Source organism: Antennarius striatus, chromosome 18 (assembly GCF_040054535.1).
Source record: "Antennarius striatus isolate MH-2024 chromosome 18, ASM4005453v1, whole genome shotgun sequence".
Lineage (NCBI taxonomy): Eukaryota > Metazoa > Chordata > Actinopteri > Lophiiformes > Antennariidae > Antennarius > Antennarius striatus.
Window position 1 is genome coordinate 1370743 of NC_090793.1, and position 27447 is coordinate 1398189.

The following is a 27447-nucleotide window of genomic DNA, read 5'->3' on the forward strand; positions in this document are numbered from 1 at the left end:
TCAAAAACGTGTTGAAGTCAAAATATTCTACTAAAAAACCCAAAAGGCTAGAAACAAACTTTTTTTCCTGATGGAAGACGAGTCTGAACCCTTGTCTGATGCTTTTTCTACGTTTATAGTCGTAAAACTTGACATTCTGTGGGCCTTCAAAAATCAGTCAAAATGCTCCGAAACGCTCCTAAAATGCTCCAAAACGCTCCCAAACGCTCTGAAACACTCCTAAAATGCTCCCAAACGCTCTCAGACGCTCCCAGACGCTCCTAAAACGCTCTCAGACGGGTCCTACAAAGCTCTCAGACGCTCCTACAACGCTCTCAGACGCTCCTACAACGCTCTCAGACGCTCCTACAACGCTCTCAGATGCTCCTACAATGCTCTCAGACGCTCCTACAACGCTCTCAGACGCTCCTACAACGCTCTCAGATGCTCCTACAATGCTCTCAAACGCTCCTAAAACGCTCTCAAACGCTCCTAAAACGCTCTCAAACGCTCAAAAACGCTCCCAAATGGTGGCGTTCTGGAGAGCTTTGATATCTGGCAGCTAAAGAGTTAACACTGACGCGTCACTTGCTTACGTTTGCACTTGTCGGCGGCGTTGGCGTTGAGGGCGTTGCCGTAGAAACCTTCCTTGCAGCGGTCGCAGAAGAAGCCGTCGGTGTTGTAGATGCACTTGAGGCACTCCCCCGTCTCGCGGTTGCAGTTGCCCACGGCGTTGGGGTCGATGTTGTCGCTGCACTTGCAGGCGCGGCACGCCCGGACGGGGCCGTTCCGCCCCAGGGGGTCACCAAAGAAGCCGTCGTCGCAGAGCTCGCAGCGTTTACCTGCAGGAGGAAGGAGAACGAGTCGGCGTCAGCGAGAACCGGCGGACCGAAGGATCTACGAGCGACGGCGACTGGTGCGTACCCGTGGTTCCGGTGGGGCAGTTGGTGCAGACCACCTCCCGGGTTTTCAGCACGACGGCGCAGGTGGCGCCAGCGGGACACGGGCAGGGCTCGCAGTCGCTCGACGTTCCCTTGGTGGCGTCGCCGTAGAAACCGTCCTTACAACGCTCACAACTCAGACCGGCGGTGTTGTCCTGACAGTCGCACGCTCCTGAAGACGGACATCAGCAGTCGGTAACCAGTCAGTAACCAGCCGGTAACCAGTCCCAGTGGTTGGGGTCCCCTACCCCCGTCCTACCTGAGCCCGGGTCGCAGGCGTCGCTGTGGCCGTGACAGTTGCAGGGCTCACAGGGGCTGAAGGCCCCCAGCTCCTGCCGGGCGCGGCGGTATCCCAGAGTGCACTGCTCACAGTGTTGCCCCTGGTAACCCTGAGGACACGTGCATTGCTCCACCCAACGGGCCGGGACGCCCGGGCCACGTCGGGCTGTCACCATGGAGACGTCGTCGAGGTAACCGGCACCTACGGAGACACAGGCGTTAGGGGCCTGAGGGCAGAGCGTTACAGTAAGCAGTCAATCACCAGTCTGTCACCAGCCAGGAACCAGTCAGTAACCAGCCTGTAACCAGTGGGCAACCAGTTAGTAACCGGTCAGTAACCAACCAGTAACCGGCCATTAACTAGTTAGCAACTGGCCAGTAACCTGGAAGCAAAAAATCAGTAACCAGGTAGTTACCAGTCAGTAACCAGTTACTAGTTTTTAACCAGTCATTCACCTGGCAGCAGCTGGTCTGTAACCAGTTAGTTACTGGTCAGTTACTGGTCTGTAAGCAGTCAGTAACCAGTTATTTACTGGTCAGTAACCAGCAGGCAACCAGTAAGCAACCAGTCAGTCACCAGTCACTATCCAGATACTCACCAGTCAGTCACCAGCTAGTAACCATTCAGTAACTAGTCAGTCACCAGGCAGTAACCAGTTTGTCACTAGTTAGTTACTGGTCTGTAAGCAGTCAGTAAGCAGTCAGTCACTAGTTACTGGTCAGTAACCAGTCAGCAAGCAGCCAGTAACCGGTCAGTAAGCAGTCAGCAAGCAGTCAGTAAGCGGTCAGTAAGCAGTCAGTAAGCAGTCAGTAACCGGTCAGTAAGCAGTCAGTAAGCAGTCAGTAACCGGTCAGTAAGCAGTCAGCAAGCAGTCAGTAACTGGGGCTCTCACTCCTCTCGCTGTAGGTTCCTCGGATCTTGACGGCCGTCAGGTTGTGGAGGAGCTTCTGGAAGTCGGAGTGGCTGATGGTCGGCCTCCAGGGGTAGTCGGTGCTGTCGTGGAGCCTGAGACACACATCAACAGACACACCGTAATCTGGATTATAATCTGAGTCTGAGGTCAGGCTAAATGAATATTGAACAAACTAGATTAACGAGTTAATCCAGATGAATTAATCTAAACATCTCTGATGACGACTCTCGTGTTTTGGCTCACGACCCGGAGTCTCACCTGAACACGTATGTCTGCATGTTCTCGTTGGGGTAGGCGTTGCCCTGGGCGATGAGAGGGACGGCCACCCGTAGCCCCGCCCCCTCCAGGACCAGGTCCTCCGCAGAGAGACGGGTGTCCCGCCGGTCCACCCGGAAGCTCAGGCTCAGGTTCTGTCCGTAGCTCAACATCTGGTTCCCCAGGAACTTCTCTGTGACAGGAAACACACCTTAGTGGGTCTGTGCTCGTGTGTGTGTGTGTGTGTGTGTGTGTGTGTGTGTGTGCGTGCGTGTGTACCTGGAGCTACAAAGTACATGGGGAAGTAGTCGTCTGAAATGAGGGAGATTTCCTGCCCACTGGGCGACCACTGGACGGAGACGCTGGAGCCGTCTCGCTGCTGCCCGGTCCACTTCTCGTCATCTAACACACACACACACACGGGTTACACGTCTTCTCTGTGTGTTTTTGCCCCCTGCGTCCCGCCTGAAGGCGCCCTCACCCCTGTAGAAGGCGGAGCTGACGGTGTGGACGCTGAAGCCTTCGGCGCTGTCGCACACGGACGAGTGCTGGAAGCAGAAGCAGGGCGTGCAGCCCTGAGGGTTGTTGGCGTCCATGTTGAAGTAGCCCAGTTTGCACCTGACGGACACCAAGACGAGGATGAAGAAACACCTTCCCGTGTTGATTCAAGGCGTGTGTGTGTGTGTGTTACCTGTCGCAGTTGAAGCCCTCCACGTTGTCTTTGCAGCGACATTGTCCTGAGTTGACGTCACACTCCTGAGTGCTGCCAGAGGGCGAGCAAGAGCACGGCCTGAGAGAGAGAGACATGCTTATTATACTGTGTTCATTAATAGTTATTAGTAATTATTAATAAATTATTATTAATAATTAATAATAAATAGATTTTAAAAAATCATAATAAGAATTTTAAAAACTTTGATATGAGGTTTTGTAGCATAGAAATATTCTTTGTTATTTTAATGTAGCAGGAAGTACGGAAACCCAGTCAACAGTCATTTTTTATTATGATTATTATTATTATTATTATTATTGTGAAAAAATGTGGCCAGCAGGGGGCGCTCACAGTTCAATAACTGGAGAAAACCAGTCAGTGTTTGACTACAATAATACAGAAAATGTTTGAACACTGAAATAAAACCACAATGTTTCATATTTTCATGTTAGATGTAAAACTAGCCTAAAATATTAGGACTGTTTAAAAGGTTTTTGAAGGCCAGGTTCCAGAGTTTGTGCTAACAGAGCTAACATAGGCTAGGTTAAACTGCTCTGGGAGCAGCTGGAGGTCAGTTTGGCGGTGTGTTCAGGTACCTGCAGCCGGCCTCCGTCAGACTGTGGTATCCCGGCTGGCAGCGGTCGCACTTCTCTCCGGTCACTCCTGGTTTGCACGCACACACTCCTCTGTTGTCACACTGAGGAGACTCCGAGCCTGAAAGCATCAGCGTGTTAACCTTCAACCACGTGCAAACAATCAGCGTCCATTAACACCAGCTTCCCTCCACAGGTGGTGTGTGTTTCAAGGACAGCTCAGTTCATGTGAGCACTGCTGAGTGGATTCATAATGACAGCATTAGATGTGTGAAAGGTTTCCTATTTTAATTTGCTGAAAAAAATCTGTATTTAATACATAAAAAGATTATGCTAAGGTAACCTAACAGTTTATTCTAAGCTAATCCAATAAATGAGACATCCGGTAGTAATAATGGCACCTAAAAGTGGAACTTTGGTCATGTGACCTTGAAACCTGACGGCCATTAGGTTTTAAATACTTTATAGACGGCCTTGATGTGCCGTGCGTGTGATTTCCAGATGTCCCTGAACTCACCGACGCTGTTGCAGCCACAGGGCAGGCAGCGGCTGCCGCTCTGGTCCCGGTAGTAGTAGTCCAGGCAGCGCTCGCAGTTGGGGCCGTCGGTGTTGTCGGCACAGTTCTTGCAGTGGCCCCCCTGGCCCGTGGCGCGGTACAACTCGGCGTCGAAGAAACACTCAGAACTCTTCCCGTTACAGTCGCAGGCTGAGGGAGACGGGATGGAGATGGGTTTTATTTCAAGGGGACGTGTTGGTGTGTGTTAAACCAGCTAAATAAAGCTAAACTAAACAGGGCTGAATCAGGAGGTGACGTCTCAGCTGGACGTCTGAAATGTCAACAGCAGGTTTTTGTTTCCGTGCTATCGGGTTGCTCCGGTTTCCTGTGCTGATGCGAACGCTGCAGGACGGATTAGCTCCACTGTGGGAGAAGAACAACACTAATATTCCCTGTTAGTCATGCATCTGCACCGTGATGGAGGAACTACAGCTCCCACAATGCCCCAGAGACGGCCATGACTAACGCTAAGATTTCCTCTCTCGCTGGGCCGGGACCAACAGCAGCAAACTGGAGCCTGTTATTGAATCTGTTCTGTCCAATAAATTAAACCGTCTGGCTTTTAGTTTAGCAGTTTTACTTCCTTCATGCTGCTAATTTCATTTGTTGGCTATTATTAGCAGCACCTGCGGTACTTTTACTTAAAACCGGCCAGTCATAGTGTGGTAGAACAGTCGTAGCTGTAGTAGAGCAGTCATAACTTCGATAAAACTCTTAGCTGTAGTAGAACAGTCGTAACTTCGATAAAACAGTCGCAGCTGTAGTAGATAGATAGAACAGTCGTAACTTCGAGAAAACAGTCATACCTACAGTACAACAGTCGTAACTGCAGTAGGACAGTCGTAACTTTGATAAAACAGTCGTAGCTGTAGTAGAACAGTCATAACTTTGATAAAACAGTCGTAGCTGTAGTAGAACAGTCGTGACTTCGATAAAACAGTCGTAGCTACAGTAGAACAGTCGCAACTGTGGTAGAACAGTCGCAACTGTGGTAGAACAGTCGCAACTTCGATAAAAATGTTGTAGCTGTAGTAGAACAGTCATAGCTACAGTACAACAGTCGTAACTGTGGTAGAACAGTCGTAGCTGTAGTAGAACAATCGTAACTTCGATAAAACAGTTGTAGCTGTAGTAAAACAGTCGTAGCTGTGGTAGAACAGTCGTAGCTGCAGTAGAACAGTTGTGTCAGCGGTAGAACAGTCCTAGCTGTGGTAGAACATTCGTAGCTGTAGAACAGTCGTAGCTGTAGAAAACAGTCATAGCTGCAGTAGAACAATCAAAGCTGTAGTACAACAGTCGTATCGTTGGTAGGACAGCCATAACTTCAATAGAACGGTCGTATCAGTGGTAGGCTAGCTGTAGCAGTAGCACAGCACCGTCCTGCCGTCTGGCGGCTGCAGACTTACGCAGACACTCGTTGGGGTTCTCAGCGGTCGCTCGCCTCCACGGCCGGTTGTTGAAGAAGGGTTTGCAGACGTTGCAGTCGTCCCCGTCGGTGTTGTGTTTGCAGTTACACACCATTCGCCCTCGGCTGTTCTTGGTGCATTCGCTGGCGTGGCCGTTACATTTACACCTGACGGAACCACAGGAACACACGGTTACACCTCCACAACCCAAATGATGGTGGCAGAATCATCCAGTTTGCTTTCAAACACTGGCATGACGTCAGGACCATTTTTTTTCTTTTTACCCAGCGGCTCGGAGGGAAACTTTCCTAAACTTCCTGGGGGAGGGCGCCCCTGACAACAGGATGGGACTTGCCTATCAGACACCTCCTCCAGTGATGGTCTCAGGTGTATCTTGGCAGAGAGATGTGGAAAAACTGATGGCAGGAAGGAAGAAACCTCGCCGCTGTTATCAACGAAAACTGGTTTCAGGGAGGATAAAACTACTTTTAATCTACAATGTAGAAACTTACGGGAGGCTTCTAAGAATTAATCAACGCAGGCGTATATTTCACCGGCAACATTTCAGGAATTTAATCATTGTTATGTTGATGGATGGGACTCCATAACAAGTATCTGCCTGCAGAAATATGAGTGGAAGTTCAGCTGGTCTTGTTCTTACTTATTCATTATTCATTTACAAATCAAGCCACCAACAATGGAAACCAAGCAAAAGATTAACGTTCCTGCGAGGACTGTTAGCTCGAAATGAGCTACATGTAGCAACTAGCCTCTTAGCTTTGACCCAAGTCATCCAATGTTAGCTTTGGCTTCAGGTTAGAAGCCAGACTGATGTTTGGCTTTCGTAATCTCAAAGTAAGACAAAGAGGAATTCAGATCAAATGTTCTCTTCTATTTCAAGAATGTTTTGAACCGTCAAAGTTGGAAAATGTGTCAAAATTTTTGAAACGGGCATCTGGATCAGAGCCAGATGAATTCGCTCAGGTGAACAAGTTCAGATGAAACAAGGTGGAGCCAACCAGAGGAAAAGACTCCTCAGAAATCCCTCCTTGGATAAATACAGGCTGAACTCTAGCAGCTCTGACAGGTGCTAAGACTCACGACTCTTCCCTTTTCTTCCGCCCATCATGGCGGACGGTCTACCCCTGTCCCAGGTTCCCTGTAATCCAGCTCTGCCGGTCAGGAATGCCAGGAATGCTGGCTGTGTAATGGAAATCTGCTCCACATTTCAAACAGATTATGGCACAGGAGGTTGTGCAGCGACAGTGTGTTAAACACTCGTGTAACGCCTGTCCAAACCTTTTTTTTTCCCCCCAAGACATGCAGGAAAAGAAGTTCTTATGTGGATTTAGACCACACAGAGAAAACACAGAGGCCAGGACCCAGAATACCACCTGACCACACTGCAATCCAAGTAGGTTTCAAGCATTTAACGGACACGTCTGAGCGCCAAAAGTCACCCAAACTGACCCTGATCTGCCTGGTTATCAAAAATCTTTACCTTCCTCCGACAGCAAAGTCAGAGATGGCGTAGTAGTAGGACTTGAGGACCTTGGGATCGTTGAAAACCTCATCTCCGAACGTGTTGAGTCTGTTCAGAGTCACTCTGATGTCGGTCGCCGTCACCCAGTCCTGCGAGAGACACAACAAGGAAGCAGCATTAGCGATAGCACCAGGGGGGAAAATAACAGAAGAACGGAAATATCAAACATCGATTTCCACGAAAGTTTGGGATGCATTAAAACCCGAAGCAGATTTCATCATCACCCTTCCTATCGTTGAGATATTTCGGTTTGAGGAAAGCGGCGGCGATCCCGAGAGCCGCGCCATTAAGCAACAGATGTTGGGTCAAACATTTGTCAGACTGTCAATCTGCAAAATTCTTGCGGTTCTGTGGGAAACACGGTGACGCAACTCCACAACCAGGCGGTCCAGGCCGACACGGTCGCGTGAAAACGCTCTTTATTTTCTTGGCGTAATGACATGAAACACAGATGGAGGGAATTACCGAAGGACACCTGCTCGGCTCGTCTCATCGCGGAGGAGAAAGAGTTACCCAACGTCCCCTCCTGTGTGAAAGGCTCATGGGAAATTGAGTGAAGGCCAGCGATAGCTTTGTTCAGTATCAGCAAGAAGCTTATCAGGGTTTTCATTGAGCGGAGGGTAAACTCGGAGCAGCTGCCTGAGGACAAACAGCCCAGAGCTGACATATCTGAACGAAAACCATCAGCCTGGGGTAGAAATGTTAACATCACGGCTGCCGCAAGGGAACATGGCCGACGGGCCTGTGGATGAGATAGTCTTGAGGCGTCAGATGAAACCAGAGCTGAGGGTTTGGCTCCGGCGTTCAGGTCGACTGTTCTTTCATACACCTACTCATAAACGCCGGACTCTTCCTGGGACTTAACACGCCGGCGTTAAATCCTGGAACGCGTTTCTGATTCACCCACCAGCTGCTTCACCACGTTCGCCAAAGATACTGAGAAAAACAAGTAGGTGTATTTTCCCACCGCAAAAATGACCCGGACCCAATGTTTTGAAAGTGCAACGGAGGTTGGGAGGTGGAAGGAGATGGAACCATTGGCTCCAACTTGTCTGCTGACACTGAGAGACTCTCGGGGGACGTTCATGGGATATCAGAGATGGCAAAGGAACTCGACCCCAACCCTTATCCAGGGTCGGGTCATGGTGGCAGTAGACTAATTACTTATTCCAGACGTTCCTCCCCAGTTCCTGCAGTCGGATCCCAAGTTATTCCCAGTGTAGATGAGCTATGTCAGACCTCCGGTGCATTCTGGGTCGCCTCCCAGTTGACCAGAAAACCTCCAAAAGGGAGGCACTCCAACCAGATGTTGACCTCAGATGGCTCTTGAGTGCTATCACTTCTACTCATAATCCAGATTATAAATTATGTTTACGACTTTATTGAAATATTCCTTTAACATTTTCAACTTCAGAATTTTGTAAGAACTAGAACGTCACACCAATAAACGTGAAATTTGGAAGAACTTCAAAGACTTCTGGGACCTCAAGTAACTCCATCCATCCGGCGTGAAGGCAGAGCTTCTTCACGTCTCCCAGCTGGTGTTCCCAGGGCCAGATGTATAATCCCTGTAATGTGTTCTGGCTCCAGTCCCGGGTCTCCACCCAGATTGGCTGAAGCCTCCTGAAGCATCCCAAGAGTGTCCTCAACAAATGGCCAACATCCAAAGGAGTCAGTGACTCAACTAGAGTCTAACCTAGCGCCGATCAGAACACCAGCTGAGTCAGTCGTCACCTGTAAGAGCAAATGTTCTCTGATTGGGTCAATCTACAGGTTCTATCAAACCTGTGTCTTCTACGTCACTGGCTTTATCCGCTTTGTTTGACATTTAGGTGATGTTGATGGATGGATACAACATCAGTGAGACCGGATCTCGTTCTTTACCACGTGTTGGTGGATGGATACGACATCAGTGAGACCGGATCTCGTTCTTTACCACATGTTGGTGGATGGATACATCAGTGAGACCGGATCTCGTTCTTTACCACGTGTTGGCGGGTAAATGCAACATCAGTGAGACCGGAACTCGTTCTTTACCACTAGTTGGTGGATGGATACGACATCAGTGAGACCGGATCTCGTTCTCGTTGGTGGAGTAAAGACGTAGCTTGTGTTTTCTTGTGACTTTTGCGTTTCTTTTCATTCTCTATCATTTTTTAAGTATACTTAATTATACACAGGTAAAGTCTGCATGTCTATTGGTTGACAAAAGTTTTTTTTTTTATAATTTAGGGGTTTTGGGGCTATTTTACAAGGCTGGAATAGATTAAAACGATTCAAGTCATTTTAAATGTTTGACTTCTGAGCGCAGTCACGTATTAAACTCGTATCTCCAGGTTCTCCTGTATCCTGACAATATTCTGATGACTTGTTCGGCCACACCCTGAACGACTGGGTCCGGTGGACCCTCGCAGGAAGACGGAATCTGCTGCCAACTGTGAGCTCCTCTCAGTCCTGACAGTTTGTTGTCTGATGTTTGCCTGCTGCCAAACTGTGATGGAGGCTCAGCGTTTGGCAGACGTCTGCGGTCGCGATGAAGACGACCATTGTTGAAGGCGTCCCTGCAGCTGCGGTCGGTCGCTCATCTCCAGATCTCTGCTTTCTCTCTCCAGTTGTGAATCACGGAGGATAAACCCATTGGTGTGGTTCATCCAGCAGCTGCAGCTCTCCAGAACGTCCAGGAAGCTCGTGTAGGTTTCTCAGCTGAGTCAACACCGCGCAAACGGTGGAGAACATTTGTTTGCCATCAATCATCTGCAGCTCTGTGCCAGTGTGTAAGCCTCGGCCGAGGTTTTCTGGAGAGAAGAATGCTGCTGGAAACTCCTCCGCGGATCCCAAGCTGTAGCCTCGGAAGGATGGAGACGCCCAAGTCCAGAACTAGAGTGTATAGGGTAACTACCTGGCTAATGTGGCTAGCCAGTCACAAAGAAACTAGCAATTCAGTCAGAAAGAAACTAAAAACAGCCAGTCGTAGAGCTTTCACTTTGACTTCATTACGATTCGAGAGATGTTTGAACAACCGATCCAACCACGGTCACAAATTTAAGACCAAGTCTTCAAGGAAAAGTTTACCCAATCGGGTTCTCCTCATCCTCACACCAATGGAACATGAGGTGAAGGTTTTTTTTAGTGTGCAACTTTCTCCAACAACTGGTTCCAAAAAACAACAATGCCAATTTGGTGTAATTCACGTCTCCAGGCGATCTCAACCGATGATGAAAGCCAGCAGTCGCCAAACCGCGGCCCGAATGCGGCCCGCTTCCACACTCAGCACAGTCCCAGAAAAACACCCCGGTTGTTATCTATTTCATAAATAGTGTTATTTATTTCATTATTAGTGTTATTTATTTCATGACTTTATGTGGCCCTTACAGGAAAAAGTTTGGAGACCCTCGACGAAAACGGTCAGAGTGGGTAAGAAGATAGTGCCGTTATTTGATACCGTTTTTTTAATTGTGCCAAATTGGGTGTGGAGGTTTACATTTCACCACAAGTTCTCCATTTGGACTAAAATCCATCCTGAAAACTGTTCTAGGCTTTTTATGAAGAGAAACACGAGCGTCGGCTGAGGATGGTTGTCTTGTCCTTCTACTGTACAAACACAACTACAATGACACTGATGAAGAGTCTCAGCTCTACCTCTCTGACACCAATACCTCTTCTCTATGCAAATGAACAAATTTAGCCCCCCAGCTCAGGTCTAAACTTCCTTATTTGACCTGTCGGCATGAAGCTATTTATACTGAAGCTGTGTTTAGAGGCGTCAGACGGCTGTTTGTCGCTGCTCTCTGACATTCCTGCCGTCTGTCATCGCTGGGTAGGAAATAACCTGCAGCTGAGTCGCTCCAGCTATCACTCACGTTTATTCTTGAGCCGCACCCCCAAACTTTTTGTTTGTACCTCCTGAAAATAAAGCAGACATCACCGGCATCGGAAAAAAGGACCAGTTTAATCTCCGAAACGTGACATTTATACGTAAAAATGAGGCTGGAATCAGTCATCTATCGGAACACCCTTGACCTCAGGTGTGGAGAACATCGTCTAGAAGTCTACACCGTTTCTAACGTGAAGGTCCAACAGATACAAGAAGACTCTTATGAGACTCCTCAGGGTCACATGGATACCAGGAGATATTCTGAGACACTGAAGCACCGCCACTATTCCTGCTAAAGTAACACCGTCGCTATCTGGGTGGAGATATTTCTGAAACTGGAAGTCAAAACACTGCTGAGCCATTAGCAAACTGATGCTAACAAACTAGCCTATAGAAAATACAATACCCCTGCTTGGATGCTGACCTTTTGAAAACAACTAATATTAACATGTTGAAACAGCTATTATTAGCATGTTAGCATGTTGAAACAACAAATTCTAACATGTTAACCTGCTGAAATACAATAGATAATACTGTATTAACATGCTAACTTTTTAAAACAACCACAGTATTTTCCACACTATAAGGCACACTGGACTATAAGGCGCACCTTCAATGAATGACCTGTTCTAAAACTTTTTTCATATAAAAGCAACCCTTGGTTTTCGAACGCTTTAGCCATCGAACAAATCGGAATTCAATCAAAAAATTCTGAATTTTTTTGTCTGAGAAGCCGAACAAAATTTCGAAGTCAAATGTGAAACAAACGGCTTTTTCTCGCCGCCATGCACGAGAAATGGCAAGAAAAGTCAAGAGAAAACGTGACAGTAATGTGCTTTTTATTTTAGTTTACTGTATTCAATAATTTTTCACGGAATTTACGTTCCATTGCCTATGGTGCGAGTTACGGTACCGTAAACTTCTGTCCAAAAGATGACGGTAACTCGTACCTTAGGCTAACCTGATTACGACCATGTTTTTTTCCCTTTGTTTCTCGTGTTTGCTTCTTTCTTTTACATTACTTTGATATGTTTCATTACTATACAATTTGATATATAAATGACATTATTAAATAACATATGTTGAAAAAAGGTAGTTTTCTAGCGTCTTGGAACGGAAACGTATTTGGAATTTGAACAAATCGCTATTCGAACAGCCTTCAGGAACTAATTATGGTCGAGAACCGAGGTTTGCTTGTATAAGGAGTGCTGGATTATAAGGTGCACTGCCTATTTTGAGGAAATTAAAGGCCTTTATTTGCACCTTATAGTGCAGAAAATACTGTAATATTAACATGTTAGCTTGTTTGTATACTGAAATAAATAATATTAACATGTTTGAATGTTGAAATAATAAATAACATGCTAGCCCGTTGAAACAACGAACAAGTCTGGTTGTAGTCTTGGTTTGATTCCAGTTCTGGCTCTTCGGGGGCTGTTATTTTAACATCGAAGCCAGTTTTGATGTAAACTACATTTGAATTTCAAGTTAAATTCAATCTCTTCCTGTTTGCAGCGACACGCTGGGGGGGTCTATGTTGACTGAAGCGACTGAGGGACGACTGTTGGAGCCGTTTTCCTGGTTTCCTTCCATTTCATTTGGACCATGAAACAAAAACACACATTTCGAAACCGAAGGAGAGAAGAATGAAAACATGGCTTCCAGTTATTGAGCAACAACCTGAACCAGAGGGTGATGAAACATGGAAACACAAACACGCCGAAGAGGAGGAGGAGGAGGAGGGATGAAGCACAGAGTGAGGGGGGGGGACAGAAGTCCAGCAGCTGCAGGTCTCTGAAGCCAAACCGAGCTGCAGTGGGAAAACCGGGGGCGTCGCTATGGCAACAACTGGCGACAATCAGCGTCACATCGAAATTTTCAAATGTACAGATTCACCTTCAAGCGAAGTCAATAATCGTTGCGTTTAACAGGAAGCAGCAAATCTATGACTACTTGTCAGATTCCATTCCCAGAATGCATCTGGAGACTATCACACACTTCCTGTTTGCGCGCGCGGCTCTCACCTGCAGGACGGGGCTGTTGTCGAAGTTGTAGGCACTGGGCCGGCCCTCCAGCGTGGAGAAGGCCACGTTGCCGCCGGTGAGCGGCGAGATGTCGCTGAAGTCGTCGGTGCAGAGCGCCTGCTGCTCGTCCTCGCCGGTGCGGATGAACCCGCGGTTGGCCTTCTGGTAGGTCTTCTCGCAGGAGCCGCTGTAGTACTGGTAGGGCACCCAGGGGCCCCCCTCCCTGGTGCGCTTGTAGATGGCGAAGCTCTCAGGGCGGCTGGTGTGGAACTTGAGGCGCACGTAGGTGATGTCGAAGGACTTACCTGAGGACGGAGGACAAGAAGATGTCATTACAGGGGGGTCAAACTCATTTCACTGAGGGCCACATCAGCATCACGGCGGTCCTCAAAGGGCCAGATGTAACTAATACATGTAACTAAATGTAACTCAATGTAATGTAACATAAATGTAACTACTTAATGTTAAATAACTCTGAATTTATTCCTTATTCAAGTTACAAACATTACAGTTACATAGAAAAAATAAGTTTGTAACTTAAAAATCTAAGCAAATGTAAAATAAATATAACTACTCCTTAACATTGAATAACTACATTTACTACTTATTCAAGTTGCATACAATACAGTTACACTTAGTTCAAAATGTTTTTGTCAGTGTTAAAATGGGTTGAATTATTGCATTGTGGGAAATGTTTTGCTTACAGCACACTTTTGATCTACTCATTTTTAGACACTGACCTTTCATACTCTTGCGGGCCACATAATATAATGTGGAGGGCCACATTTGGCCCTTGGGCCTTGAGTTTCACACATGTGCGTCACTAGATTATAAAATATGTTTATGGGACAGATTAAAGCCAAATTCATTTCATTTTCTGATTTCACACAAATTTCCTTCCCTTTAATCATTGGTTTTCATGTTACCGTTCTTTAAATATTGCCGCTTTATTTCCGTATAAATTATACCGTTTATTGGAACATCTTTGGGGAAAAAAAGTTTCCAGCATTCAAACTGGGAAAATAAAGTTTTAAAATGACAATTTTTCAATATTTCAAACAATCAGCCTTGACTTCAAGTATTTTCCAGGAAATGACCTCTCTCCAGGAAGCGCTGGTATTATCCGAGCAGGAACGCGCGGTGAAATCATCGTCCTTAAACTTCGCATATTTTGACGAGTCCCGACTCGCCGCCGACTCCTGGAGCCGTCCGTCAGCGTGTGGAGGAGGAGCGTCGCAGTCGCCGCCATGTTGGAGCTGGGCGGCGGGGGGTAAGGCTGTTTGTTCTGCCAAAGAATCTGTTCTGTAAACAGTGAGCTGCTGACAGGGGCCCCCGGCCCCCGAGGGCCCCTCTGTGACCACAGCAAATAAAGGTGAAGCAGCTGAAGGGGTCCTGACAAAAGGCTGCAGTTTATTACAGGAAACGATGAAGCGACGGCAAACAAACAACTTCCTCCAGCTTCTCCTCCTCCCCCTGTGTGTGTGTGTGTGTGTGTGTGTGTGTGTGTGTGTGTGTGTGTGTGTGTGTGTGTGTGTGTGTGTGTGTGTGTGTGTGTGTGTGTGTGTGTGTGCGTGGAGGTCAAGGTTAGCAAAAAGCTTTTGAAGCAGGCTGATATAAACTATGCCCGGTATGAGACTTTTAGCGATAAGGTCGAGATGACCAGAAAACCAAGAAACGTTCAAGCCAAAGAAAATCAGTAACTGATAATCAATCAATCATTTTAGTCTGTGATACTGATCAAACACCCAATATCGATAAGATAATGGTCCAGTATGCAAAACCTAAGCAGAACATTCCGTTGAAAGTCGGAAAAACGTAGATTTAGTGTTCGAACATCTGGAACACCTCTAACGTGAACTGATAATTAGCTAAATTTCAACAGTAAGAAAAGCTACAGCCCTACACAGGTAGGATCTGTGTAGGGCTGTTGGCTCCGCCCCTCTATCGGTATCCAGGTAATTATTTAATTTAATCTACGGGTTTAGTGGAATTTGTTTCAATAATATTAGATCAATTAGAAAAAAGAAAAAAAGTCACTAAATCCTGCAAATTTCAAGAACATTTCTTGGATTCGAATCTTTATGTTCATTAAAATAATTTAACAAAATTGGTTTTAACTTTTAAAGTAATTTGAAATAACTAAAAACAACTGAACAACAGGTAGAATCGTAAGGCAAGACCAAAGCGGACCCTGAATCCTTGTCTTTTATATATCGATTAATCGTCCGATATGCAGACGACACTGCTCTAATACGCAAAAAAACTAAGTAGAACATGGCAGGTGGAATTTGTTTCAATAATTTTAGAGCAATGAGGAAAAGAAAAGTCAACAAATCACTCAAGTTTCGAGAACATTTCTTGTATTCAAATCTTGATCTTAGTTAAAATAATAAAGCTGTTGTTTGTCTTTCGTGTGGTTCAGCGATGCCCCGGCAACGTATCTGCTGGAACAGGCTCTAGAAAATTAATGAATGATTTTTATTTTATTTTCAAATAATCTGAAATGACCAGCTGACCAACGGGTGAAACTGTAACAGAAGACCAAACCGGAGAGGACTCCTCAGTCCACCCCTTCACAATCTGAGTCTCTGGCTCCGCCCCTTCACACGAGGATCCGCCACTGGGTTTTTAAAACACAGTTTCTGCTTCTAATCAAAGTCCAGCTGGACCGGCAGTCAGGTCGGACGTCATTCTGGCGTCAGAACGTCTCTGGTAATGATTTTTCATCATTTTTCGAAACCTTTCGGAGGAGCTTCAGAGGTGAACTCCGATTGGTCCGTGACGGAGAACATCTGCGATCCTGAGCCTCTTCCTGGCCTCAGATCACAGGAGGAGAGGAACTCTCAGCCGGACGGACTCCAGCCGGCAGGAACAGACCCGTCTTTAAATAAAAACTCCTCCGCAACCCCATCAAACCGGACGGAACCCACCTGGGTGGGGGCCGGGACGCTCTGATTGGACGAGAAATCCGTGTCTTCTAATGATGGAAGGCGATGGCCGCCATCATCCCTCGCTACCAATCACAAGAACCAATAACCAACACGTTAATCGATAGCGAAAGCTTCTGTGATGTCCAATCAGAGCAGAGGCCTCAAATTGCTGCCTGGTACAGGTGAAGATGACATCATCGCATGACGATGACATCATCGCTTGAGCGGGACACTGAACCGTCTGGCGGCGTGAACTCTGTCCGTTCTTCCAGGACAATCGTCTTATTGACGAGAAGAACTTTACAGTTAAAGCTCAAACAAAGACGGCGCTGTTTGTGTTCTCCCCCTCCATATAAGGACAGGCCCCACCCACTGCTCGAGTCCGAGAGAGGGTGCTTTTTTTACCCCCCAGCGTGAAACCGACTTCAAGAAAGACAATGCTGACAGGACAGGAAGAATCAGACTGCCTCGCCAAAATAAAAGCTTTTATATCTTAACCAGGTTTTCTTTTTCTTTTTTTTTTAATGTCATATTCTGTTACTTTCAGCCTCAGTCACATCTTTAATATATATAATGACATTATCATAAAAATAATCGCAGGTTTCCTGATTGTTTTTGTGTTGCTCTTTTAAGTTTTTTAACGCTTTATGTGTGTATTAGTGTTATTTACAAAAAAACAACTTAGGAAGCCGCTATATACTGTGTATATATATGTGTATATATGTGTCTATATATATATATATATACACACACACACACACACACACACAGGTGTGTGTATATATATACGTGTATATGTATATACGTATGTATGTGTGTGTGTATTTTATTATATATATATATATATATATATATATATATATATATATATCTCATATATATAAGAACAGATATAAAGAAAAAAAGAAATATGTAAAAAAAAAAATTTAAAAACCCAAAGAATCTCAACAACACCTAGGTCAAATTTTCCTGACCTTTTTTTCAATAATTGAGGAGAAGTCCCGTCTTATAGGTTTGATAGACTTAACCAGGTTTTCAGACCAGTTTTGAGTAATGTTTTCCACTCCATAATTACAACTTTATTTTAAAATTGTATTTTATTTCAACTATTTATCCCTTTACGTTCATTGTATGTATTTTTTTAACATTAACATTGTTATCTTTTAATATGTTTTCAGTTAAAAATAACATTTTTTAACTGTTTATCCATGAAATTTCCCACTTAAAATTGATGAATGTCTGTGAGATAAAAGGATCTATAGATATATCAGCATCTGCAGGAGCCTGAGACTCAAAACTCAGGGCAAAAACACCCAAAATGACAGCTGATCAATCGATCGATTGAAATGAAAACAGATGTCAGGTTCTTGAACCGATGACCGAACTGAGTTCTCGTGACTACAATGGTTCCTCATGAGGTAAGAACACAGCCGACGGTGTGTTCTCACTGCCATGACGACGTTCCTTCAGGCGAGTACAGAGGGAACAGAAAGCCCTTTTCAGATTCACACTCCTGATGATCATGTGAAGATCTGGATCGTGTGCGGTTCCGATCGCTAAAAACGTAGCGTTCCGTTGGGTTGTTGATAGTTCCTGCTGACAAACAGGAAGTGGTGGCGAACAAAGCCCAGGTTTAGACAAACTGAACCCGACCTTTAAGAACCTGAGAGCAGCTTTAAGCCGGGGGCCGTTCAGACCCCCACCACCGAGAAACAAATGCCCCACGTCGTCAATTAGCTGGTTTTGCTTTAAGCGGAGCTAACCCGTCTATTGTGGGGCGGTGACCCCTGGAGACCCTCCCCACCCCCCCTGGGGGGGCCCTCAGTCAGGTCCCGACATGAAAAGAGCCTACAGTGGTTAAGAAGGAAGGAGCTTTTCTTTCCAAGACGGCGCTGTGGGGGGGTGGGTGGGTGGGGGGGTCCGGGTGACGGCAGGAATGAACCGGCTGGAATGTGTTTCCGCCGGGAAAGAAAGAATCCACAGTGGAGGAGAGAGAGGGGCGAGCGAGCAGCACAGGCTGTTCATGTCAGAGAGAGAGAGAGATGGGGGGGTCGGTGTGGTGGTGGGGGGGCGAGGGGAGTTTTTTTCCTGCCCAGATATGGAAGACGAGTCGGCGATCAGCGGCGGCTGCTAACAAGGGGATTTTCTTTCAGAGGTTCAAACTCTGCTGAAGACGACCTCTGACCTCTGACATCAGACACGACTCGCTCCTCATAGGCCGGAACCGTCAACACGAGGTTACTGACCAACGAGAGCTTCGATGAGATGAGTTAAACAAGAAAATTATTTAAAAAGGGTTTAAAAAAAATTTTATTTTAAAATTTCAATGCTTAGTTTTACGTGTTTTATTACGTTAGAATAAGAAATTAACAGTCTTTAAATTCTTCTTCAATCTTTGTCTAAAAACGGCTAAAAAAAAATTAGAACTTTTTTTTTTTTACAAAAAGAAAGTTATTCAAGAAAAATTAAAGCAAATTTGTATCACAAATCAGAAGTTTTTGAAAACAAGTTTGATTGTGAAACTTTTAGTGAAATATACTCAGATTCCCAATCATACGATAATCAATTTTTTTTTGCGATAATGTCCTCTTTTAGCTTCCGTCATTAACATTTTTTTTTTAATCTTTGCAGAAATTTAAAAGGTCAGTTTTTATTTTTAGAATCGGGTCGTCTTGTCTCGTCCTCGCTCCGGTTTCCCATCCGTCTGGTCCGATATTCATCTGATTGGTGGGACGCCAATGGGACGGCGGAGCGGCCCTGAGGAGTCACAGACACCAGGAGTCACAGACACCAGGAGTCAGACACCAGGAGTCAGACACCAGGAGTCAGACACCAGGACTCGTCTTCAGGTTTTGCCCGCGGGGCAGAACCACTGCAGGGATGTTTGTTCTGATGTCCTGGCAAGAGGTCAGAGATGCAGATGTTTGTCTTCAGAGGTTTTAATGAGGATGAAGACCTTGGGCAGGACACAGGAGGACCCTTAACGGGATGAAGGAGGTAATGAGCTCACAGATTTCACCTCCTTTTTAGGAGACGAGCCAATAAAACCTTCCATCTAGAGCGCAGGAGGGCGGAGTCTCGACAAGACGGCGAACTGACCCTGAATCAGAATGATGCGACCGACGGTTTAGTTCAGTGGTCCCCAACCCCCCGGGTCATGGTTCGGTATCAGTCCGTGGGTCAGTCGGTACGGGGTCACTCGTGACGCTTGTGGAGATGCTTGCCTCGGTCACATGACTACCTTCTTAAAAGGGGTCGCTCCGGCCGCTAACACAGAACACATTAGCGCTAAACTGAAACTCCCAAGCTAGCAGAACCAACAAGAAACAAACGTTGGTGTGACGTCACGAAGACGCTGCTAATAAAGTTGATACAAACTGGATTCATCTTTATTATTCTAGTTAGAATAAACGTTTTTCTGCTGGTCGTATTTTATTTTGTTGGATTTATCCAACACACCTTAGAGGGACGGTTCGTGAAGATATCGTCTGACGTTAAACCGGAGGGGGAAAAAAGGTTGGAGACGACATCAAGAAGAATGAAAAGAAGAAGAAATCAATCAAAACGGGCTTAAAATTCAAGCAGAGCTTCAGCAGATTCCGATGACTTTCATATCTGATGACATTTTTGTGGAAAGTCGACATAAAAAGACGTCAGCGATGGAAGCGGTGTGGACTTTATGAGCCGCTGCTCCCGTGCAGCTGCACGGCTGGAGGATCCGGGGGATTTGAGCGGAGATACCGGACATTTCTGGGCCTGTTTGGATTCATTTTGACTGTCGTGACTCCGACCAACCGGCAACGGGTTCAAACGCTCTGCAGGAAGAGAACCGCTTCCTGCGTCAGGCTTCTCGTCCACCTGAACAATCCCAACCATGTTTTTCACAGCAGCGTTTCCCGGCGTCTCGTACCAAGAAGGAAATTAAAGCGGATGGTTCATTGTTTCGTCCTCCTGCTCAGGGTAACAAACTGATGATGGGACGGAATAAACTCGGATCACGTTTTGTTTTTTGGTGTGTTTGGGAATTTGGCAAAAAACATTTCCAATGTCACCAAGTTCATCGATCTTGTTTCCATTTTTTGAAAAATTTGTTTCAATAATTGTAGATCAATTAGAAAAAGAAAAAAAGTCAACAAATCTCGCAAATTTCAATAACAATTTTTTGATCTGAATTTTTATTTTCACTAATTTTAAAAAAAATTGGATTTAACTTTTTAAGTTATCTAAAATGACCAATTAACCAACAGGTGAAACCATAAACGGACCAGAATCCTCGTCTTATATACCGAGTAAAACATCCGATATGCAGATGATACTGCTATATTACGTGAAAAGCTTAAATATGGTAATCCCTCGCTTATTCATGCTTCAAGATGCACGGCTTCACTACATCATGGATTCTTAGTAGGTAGTCATGTGATACCGTACTGCCGGTTCTTGAATCCAATGGAAAAAGAACTGAGATCCTCGGAAAACTAAACTTCGAGAAATCGACGTTTAAATTTTAAGTGAATTGTTAAGCGGACTTAAATTGATATGTTTTTTTTTTTACAGTGCGCTCCTGTGGATCCTCGGGGTCGGCCTGAGGGTTGGGAGGAGGAGGATGAGGTGGGGGGGTTACAGTTGTTGTGGAGGGGGGAGGAGAAGCTCACAGCCCAATTAAATTTCCTCCCATGACCTCATCGCATTCTTCTCCGGAGGAGCGAACAATGGCCGCTTTGACTTTTGGACGCGTGGGCCGGAGCGAGCCTCGTCGGCGCGTCGGGCCGTCCGTCGGCTCGCCGCCGGAGGCTCCGCCCCTCTCTGACGGTCAGCTGACGTGCCGCCAAAGTCACGTCTGTTTACACCCAGTGACGACAAAGTTTTAAAACGATAAAATAATCCAGAGCTCAGCCTGAAGACAAAAACGGAGGGTTCAGTGTTCCACGCTTACACAGCACCTGCGACCTTTGACCCCGACACGACTGCCTGAATGCACCAGAAACATTTAAGTGTTTCACACTTTTCAGGTTTTATTCCGTGTGAAAACACACAGGAGCGCCGTAACCGTGGTAACGCCCAGCACAGATGGAGCGGCTCCGTCAGACCCCGCCCTCCTGTCTGCAGGTGCCGCCAGGGTCAGAGGTCAAACCACCGCGAGATAAAAACGCTGAACGGATCGAGAAGGAATGCGAAGAACGAGGGAGAGTTTAACACGTTGATCGCGGATCCGTTGGTTCAATCAATCAATTGATCAATCAATACGTCCGCAAAGGTCATGTGACTCGTCACCCGGGTGGAAGTAACCAAAAGCAGTGAGTTAGACCTCCATCCATCCATCCATCCATCCATCACTGGGAGAAACGACGGAAACATGATTTAACCCCTAAAGTGCCGGTGGTCCGGCTCCGACTCATAACCGCCGTCTCCGGTTTCAGGCTAACTGAGGAGCGCGAAGGGGAACCGGGTCAGGTTTGGGTTTCAGTAAATATACACAGGAAGTGGTTTTTATGGGAACACTGGGAGCCGCTTTAAAACCCCTCGTAGCTCGAGACTAAGTGAAACATACAGTAGAATAACCGCTGTTATGCTGTTAACATGCTAGCTGGGATGTTGGTTTTTAAAGCTAACATTTAGAATTTATAGCCTGAGCTTGACGGTGGAGTTGCTAACTGAGCTAGCGACTCATATGATAGTTAGCTCGGGCTACTTTTTATAGGCTAACATTCGTAATATTTAATACAAGTTTAAACTAGAATGACCTCGTTTCCAGACTAAACTGTAGGTAACCATTTCCATTTCTGTACTGAACTTTATTAATAAATTTATTTTAATGATATTTGGTTAATATGAATCTATTTTAAGCTGACAAATAAGGAAATTTTATTTTTTAATATAGCACAGGAAAAACGTTTCCGTCTCGTTTTCAGCTGCTTTTTCTTCATTGTGGGTCACGGGGGTTGCTACGGGCTAATAATATGATATTATATGTTTTATTCTGATTTATTGTACAGTAACATGACATGTGTTTTTAACGGTTGACTAGTGATTTTAGGATTCCAGTATTTGTGGAGTAATATGACGTAAACTTGATTTTTACTTTGTCTAAATTTTTTTGGGAAAATTGACGTAAAATCGAGAACGACGCAACTGGAAACGACTCGAAACGAGGTTAGCCGATGTTTATCCGTTGTGTGAATTACAGTAGCTTAGTAGCTAATATAGGCTATAAGCTAATTAAAATATGACTAAAGTTCAATATTCAGCTCTGGACTTGTAACTCGACTGTCATAAAACGATCTTATGTCGCTAATTAGCTAAGGATGCTAACATTACTATATTAAGCAGCCTCTATAGCTTGGTGACTGGTTAGCTTATCAATGCCATTAGCTTTGTGTAATTGTAAAAATACAACAGGTTGTGTCCACATTTTGTCAAATGCATACGTTTCAGCTAACATCGCCAATTAGAGAAGAAGCTAGCATCCCAGCACGCTACCATGTGAGGTACGCCTGTTAAAATGTGGCTATTAGCCCACGTTCAGCACAACGTTAGCCAACATTTAACGGGGATGTAATTATTCAAAGTTTATGGCGTGTTTTGGCACGATTAGCTCTGTTAGCGGTCGGTTAGCCACATTTTATGAGCTGTTAGCGAGGTCGTACCCGACCACACCCTGCAGGTCGTAACTAACCCGGGGCGCGTTTGTTTCTGCGTCTGATTACGAGCTCGCTTTCTAACCCTCAGAGGAATTTTAATTCGACTGATGTGAACGACGGTTTCTGTGCATCACGAGTAAACCGGGTCACGCCGGCGAGGGATGGCGGTTACACATTAACGCCTCGGTTAATGTCTAATCTGCTCCTTTACTGAGGAATGTCTGCAGCCTGGAAGGCTGTTTGGTTTCTCCACACGGACGGGCCTCCGGGTTCCAGTCGAGACGGGTATCACACCTGAATGAAGCCCACCCGCCCGCACTGAGCGCGCTCAGTCGAGCGTCTGCTGGATGCCGCCGATATCACCTTTAATCTCCTGTTTGATAAACACAGCAGCCGACGCCGATGCTGCGCTCTGATTGGACGAGAGGAGATTAAAGGGGCAAGCCCCGGGGCGAGGTTCTGGAGCGCCGGCTCCAGGTTTAACCAGATAAGAGCTGCTAACCAATCACAACATGTAAATGAGCTGCAGTGATGTCATCAAAGCCCTCTGAGCTAACAAAAGGTTAGCGGCTCATGCGGCGCTTTTAATTTGAAGGCACTCAGATCTTGTAGAATGTTTGATCGATAGTTCATAATTATCTATCTGGTGATTGATTTGTTGCAGTTTCCATGACAACCAACAACAAGATAATTAAGTTAATATGAATTTAAAAAAAAGCTTTTATTCCCGGTAAGAATTGTGTTAATGATAAACTGGATGAGCAAGCTGTGTGTGTGTGTGTGTGTGTGTGTGTGTGTGTGTGTGTGTGTGTGTGTGTGTGTGTGTGTGTGTGTGTGTGTGTGTGTGTGTGTGTGTGGTGGGGGAATTCCAATTACTAAAAGCGGTGGCAGAGCAGACAGGAAGTGAAAAAGAAGTGATGAGTCGTTATTATTCATCCATGAATTAAACCCGTCTTATTTATTTACAGATTTGTTTGTTCTGAACAGAATTGTTTGCGATTTATAGAACTATTTATTTGTTTCTGGAACGGAGCAACCCCCCCCCCCAAAAAACAAACCCCCTTTTTAACAGTAGGGACCACCAAAGAAGCCCCCACCCCGCCCCGAGGTGTCACCACACCGGGACGTCAGGAACAAACAAACATTATCCCAGAGGAGACAAAGAGCCCCAGGAGGACGGCGTCCACGCCCCCCCCCCCCATAAAGACCCCACAAGAGCGTGAAGACACAACCGCCGTGAGCACTCGAACGCACCGCCATCAAAGATTCTCCATCTGCGCTCGCAGGAGGCGGGATTTTTCAATTGAAAGGGTAAATTTACACAATCCTACATTTCCCACAATGCAACAGGTCCCTCCCACATCCAGGTGAGTCCAGGTGTGTTAAAAAAACAAAACAGAACAGGTGGAATCCAGCTGTGGTCAGAAGAGCCCACATCAGAGCGTCTGCAGACGCCCGAGACGTAAACACGCGGAACAATGAGCGCCGGCAGTCGCCTAGCAACCATCAGCAGCCGTCATCTCGCCCCCCCCAGGAAGAGACGCTTTGAAACGCAAGATGAGCTGCTAGCTGATCAAAGATGGCATCTTCATTTCTTCTGTTTCACAATAAACACTGATTGGCCACGCCCACCTGTGATGTCACGTGGACAGATTTGGGAAGGGGGGGTGGGCGTGGCCACCTCGGATCCGTGGATCTGGTTCCAGGCCAGGTCGTAAATCAGTCCTCGAGTCGGCGGCACTCGTAATTATCTGTTTACCCCTGCTCTGCTTCCACCCCCCACCCCCACGCCCCCCCAGGAGAAGGGCTAAAATTACCCTGCATGCATCTGCTTGTCCCTATAATGCATCTCTGCTCGTTCACATGCTATAATAATAGAAAACACCCCCCCCGTCACTTCCTGGGCGCCCCGCCCCTCCTATGCCCCCCCACACACACACACACCTCTGAGGTCGCCGTCCGTCCAGCCGCGTTCCCACACTCACGCTTTTTCTTCCCACAGGACAGGAAGTGCTGGGTTCTGTGGGTTTACAGTGGGGTCAGAGGTCAGAGGTCAGGCATGAAGTTATGACTGACTGGGAAAGCGCCGAGTCAGCTTTTAGGCAGCCTCGTCATGGCGATTGGAGTGACTCATTGACTGAGGGGGGGTAACGTGTCTTTGGCTCCTCCCATTTGATGCTGATAAGACGCCTCCATGTTGCCATGGAGACGCAGATGCTATCAACCTGTTTAGTCTGAGCCGATGTGACTCCACTGATCGTCTTGGGGGGGGGGGGGTTAGTGTCAGGGTTGGGGGGTAAAGAACGCCGCCGCTAGTCCTCCAGTGCCTCGACCCACGACTTCCTGTCGTTCTGACTTCTGGAGCTACGTCCGTTAGCATCGTTTGGTCACCTGTTTGGATATTCATCACCATGGCAATGACAAGAGCCGATTCACGTTCGGGGGGCCCGCCACAATAAAACGCCGCTGATGCTTTCACTGCCTCCAGCCAGGATAAAAAACCAGCAGGTCCAATAAACCCTCATCAGCGCGCATCCGCCGGGAAACTACGGGTGTGTGAGGCACAGGTGTAATTACACACCCCAGCCTCCTGCGACTTCATCATCATCATCGTCGTGGCAACAGCGAGCGTTGATCCAGATGTCAGTAGGAATAAAGTTTAATAACCACCTGACGTTCGACACGCCGGATGGAAACTATGAGACGAGCTCCGACACGACGATCCGTCGAGTCGGGGACGCCGCGCCGCTGTCTCGCGATGTAAAGCTACGTACGATGGATCGCTTTTAGAAGCATAGTGGCCGCCACAGCCGTAGCGGTGTTGTTGTTGGTGGTGGTGGTGGTGGTAGGGGGGACAGGACGGGACTTGTGTCGTCAAGGAGCCGAGATGACAGCAGCACAGCGGTGACCCCAGAAGCACCGCGGGGCTTTTAATTAGCACGCCGCGACAGGAATGTGGAGTTTGTGCTTCAAAGCGAGGCGTGATGAGTGAACAAACAGAGCGCCGCCAAGAAGAGACGATGTTTGTCGTGTCAACAGAGCCCCCTCACCTGGAAATGCCCCCCCCCAACCCGTTTTTTTTAAACGCCAGCTTCAACATCTGGCGTCCTTCCTCTAGGTCACATGACCCCCCTGAGACGCTGATTGTAAAAGTAACGGCCTTTGGGGTTTAAAACCCAACCGCACTGAGCATGTGCAGCTCTCAACGAGACAGGAAGTGGTAGAAATGGATCGCCGTTTGGTTACGAATGGAAAAGTTAAGGCACATATTTCAAAGTAAAAGCACGGAAATAAGATTTGCTGTTAAATGGATACCAAGCAGGAAATAAGGAGCTTTCAGTAACTGAGTGATAAAATAATTTTAAATTTGTACTGATGAGTGAAATAATCAAATATATCCCGTTCTTTTTGATTACGTTAATCCAACGAGAACAAATAAAATCTGATGCACGCACAAACTGAAATGAAATATCAAGACAACCAGAGAAAAAGCAGAATTCAGATGAACTCAGAAACAGAAGTCTGCGCATTTTTTTTCACTTTTCCATCAAAATCGTATAAAATACCAACTTTTTTTTTCTGTGAAAAGTCACGTTTTAGCTCTTTCAAGATTCCTAAACTGACTCTAAGAGTCTTTTTTTTCTCACGTAAATGATAAAGGTTGAGTTTCATGTTCAGGGTTTGGATTCCGAACTTGAGATTCCAGGAGAAAAAGCAACTCAGGCGATCTAAAATATTCCCTGATGTTTGTTTTTTGGAGTGGTTGTGTTGACAGGATGTTCAAATGCAACATCCAAACCCCGACAGGAAGAGCCCATCCAACTCCCGACAAGATAAGTGTAACTCCCTCCTCCGTCCTCAGGACGCAATAATCCACAGAAAAACTCTTCCTGGAATTCTGAAGAGGGTTGAATATTCATGTGTCACTCTGATGGGGGTGGGGTCGGCGAGGGGGCCCCTCAAGTGTCAGTCAGCGGAACAAAAAAAAACGGCCCCTGGAGGCCTGGAGTTCAAGCCGACTGTCCCAGAGAGGAAGCAGGGCAGCAAATTGTTCGAATCCACCTGCAGCCTGAACGCCTCCACCTGTCGTCACGGCGACAGCGAGGTAAACCCACAATGCCGCGGCGTCCCACAAGTCATTACGTCACTGTTAAATCAGCAAAAAAAAGTGACAATCTGGAGGAACATTTCATATCCCTTCAGAATATAAAGTTAGCTGATAGCATGTTAGCACAACATCAACTTTGAACAACAAGCATTTTACTTCCTGTATCTAGGAAGATGATGAATGCTAATGTTAGCTGCTATCTAACAGTACCTATCAAGTAACTAAATCCAGCTAGTCCTCAAGATATGAACATCTGACTTATGAACATCAACTGCGCGACGCCATGTCCGACCACTGTAGTTCCTCTTTCAGCCCCCGCCGAGCAGCGTAACATTAACCCCCCATAGGTTCAGATTTCAGCAAATCTCAGGTTAAGTGAACGGTTTACTATTTTATCAATTATTGACAGGGTGTCCTCCTGTAGGAACTAAATGATGTAGGAACCAATGTTGGCTGGGTCAGGTTTCTTCCCTGAGGCATTAACTGACGCTAACGCTGAACTCTGAATGTTTTGCTAGTTTATGTTAACTATTGGTGGATTAACTGAGAAACTTCATGAAATCAAACAGTCATCACACATAAAGGGGCATGTCTGACTTTTGATGATCAGGAAGTGACATCAGCGCGTCTTTCACGTTTTATTTTGTGTTGTTTTAATGTCCTGTTAGTGTTTCTAGTCCGTCTTAGGGAATTGA

General features: G+C 46.2%; 1 protein-coding gene across 1 annotated transcript in view; it reads right to left on the minus strand.

Annotated features, from left to right (window-relative positions):
• Nucleotides 1-27447, minus strand: part of lamc1 (laminin, gamma 1) — a 41736-nt gene that overhangs the window by 8700 nt on the left and 5589 nt on the right. Inside the window, exons 2-14 of the mRNA XM_068341694.1 lie at nucleotides 13077-13381; nucleotides 7137-7267; nucleotides 5636-5802; nucleotides 4191-4379; nucleotides 3677-3794; nucleotides 3060-3158; nucleotides 2850-2986; nucleotides 2648-2770; nucleotides 2372-2561; nucleotides 2093-2205; nucleotides 1180-1401; nucleotides 904-1092; nucleotides 576-821 (exon numbers count right to left, since the gene is read on the minus strand). Of these exons, the coding sequence (XP_068197795.1) occupies nucleotides 576-821; nucleotides 904-1092; nucleotides 1180-1401; nucleotides 2093-2205; nucleotides 2372-2561; nucleotides 2648-2770; nucleotides 2850-2986; nucleotides 3060-3158; nucleotides 3677-3794; nucleotides 4191-4379; nucleotides 5636-5802; nucleotides 7137-7267; nucleotides 13077-13381 (2229 nt within the window). The remainder of the gene's footprint in view (nucleotides 1-575; nucleotides 822-903; nucleotides 1093-1179; nucleotides 1402-2092; nucleotides 2206-2371; nucleotides 2562-2647; nucleotides 2771-2849; nucleotides 2987-3059; nucleotides 3159-3676; nucleotides 3795-4190; nucleotides 4380-5635; nucleotides 5803-7136; nucleotides 7268-13076; nucleotides 13382-27447) is intronic.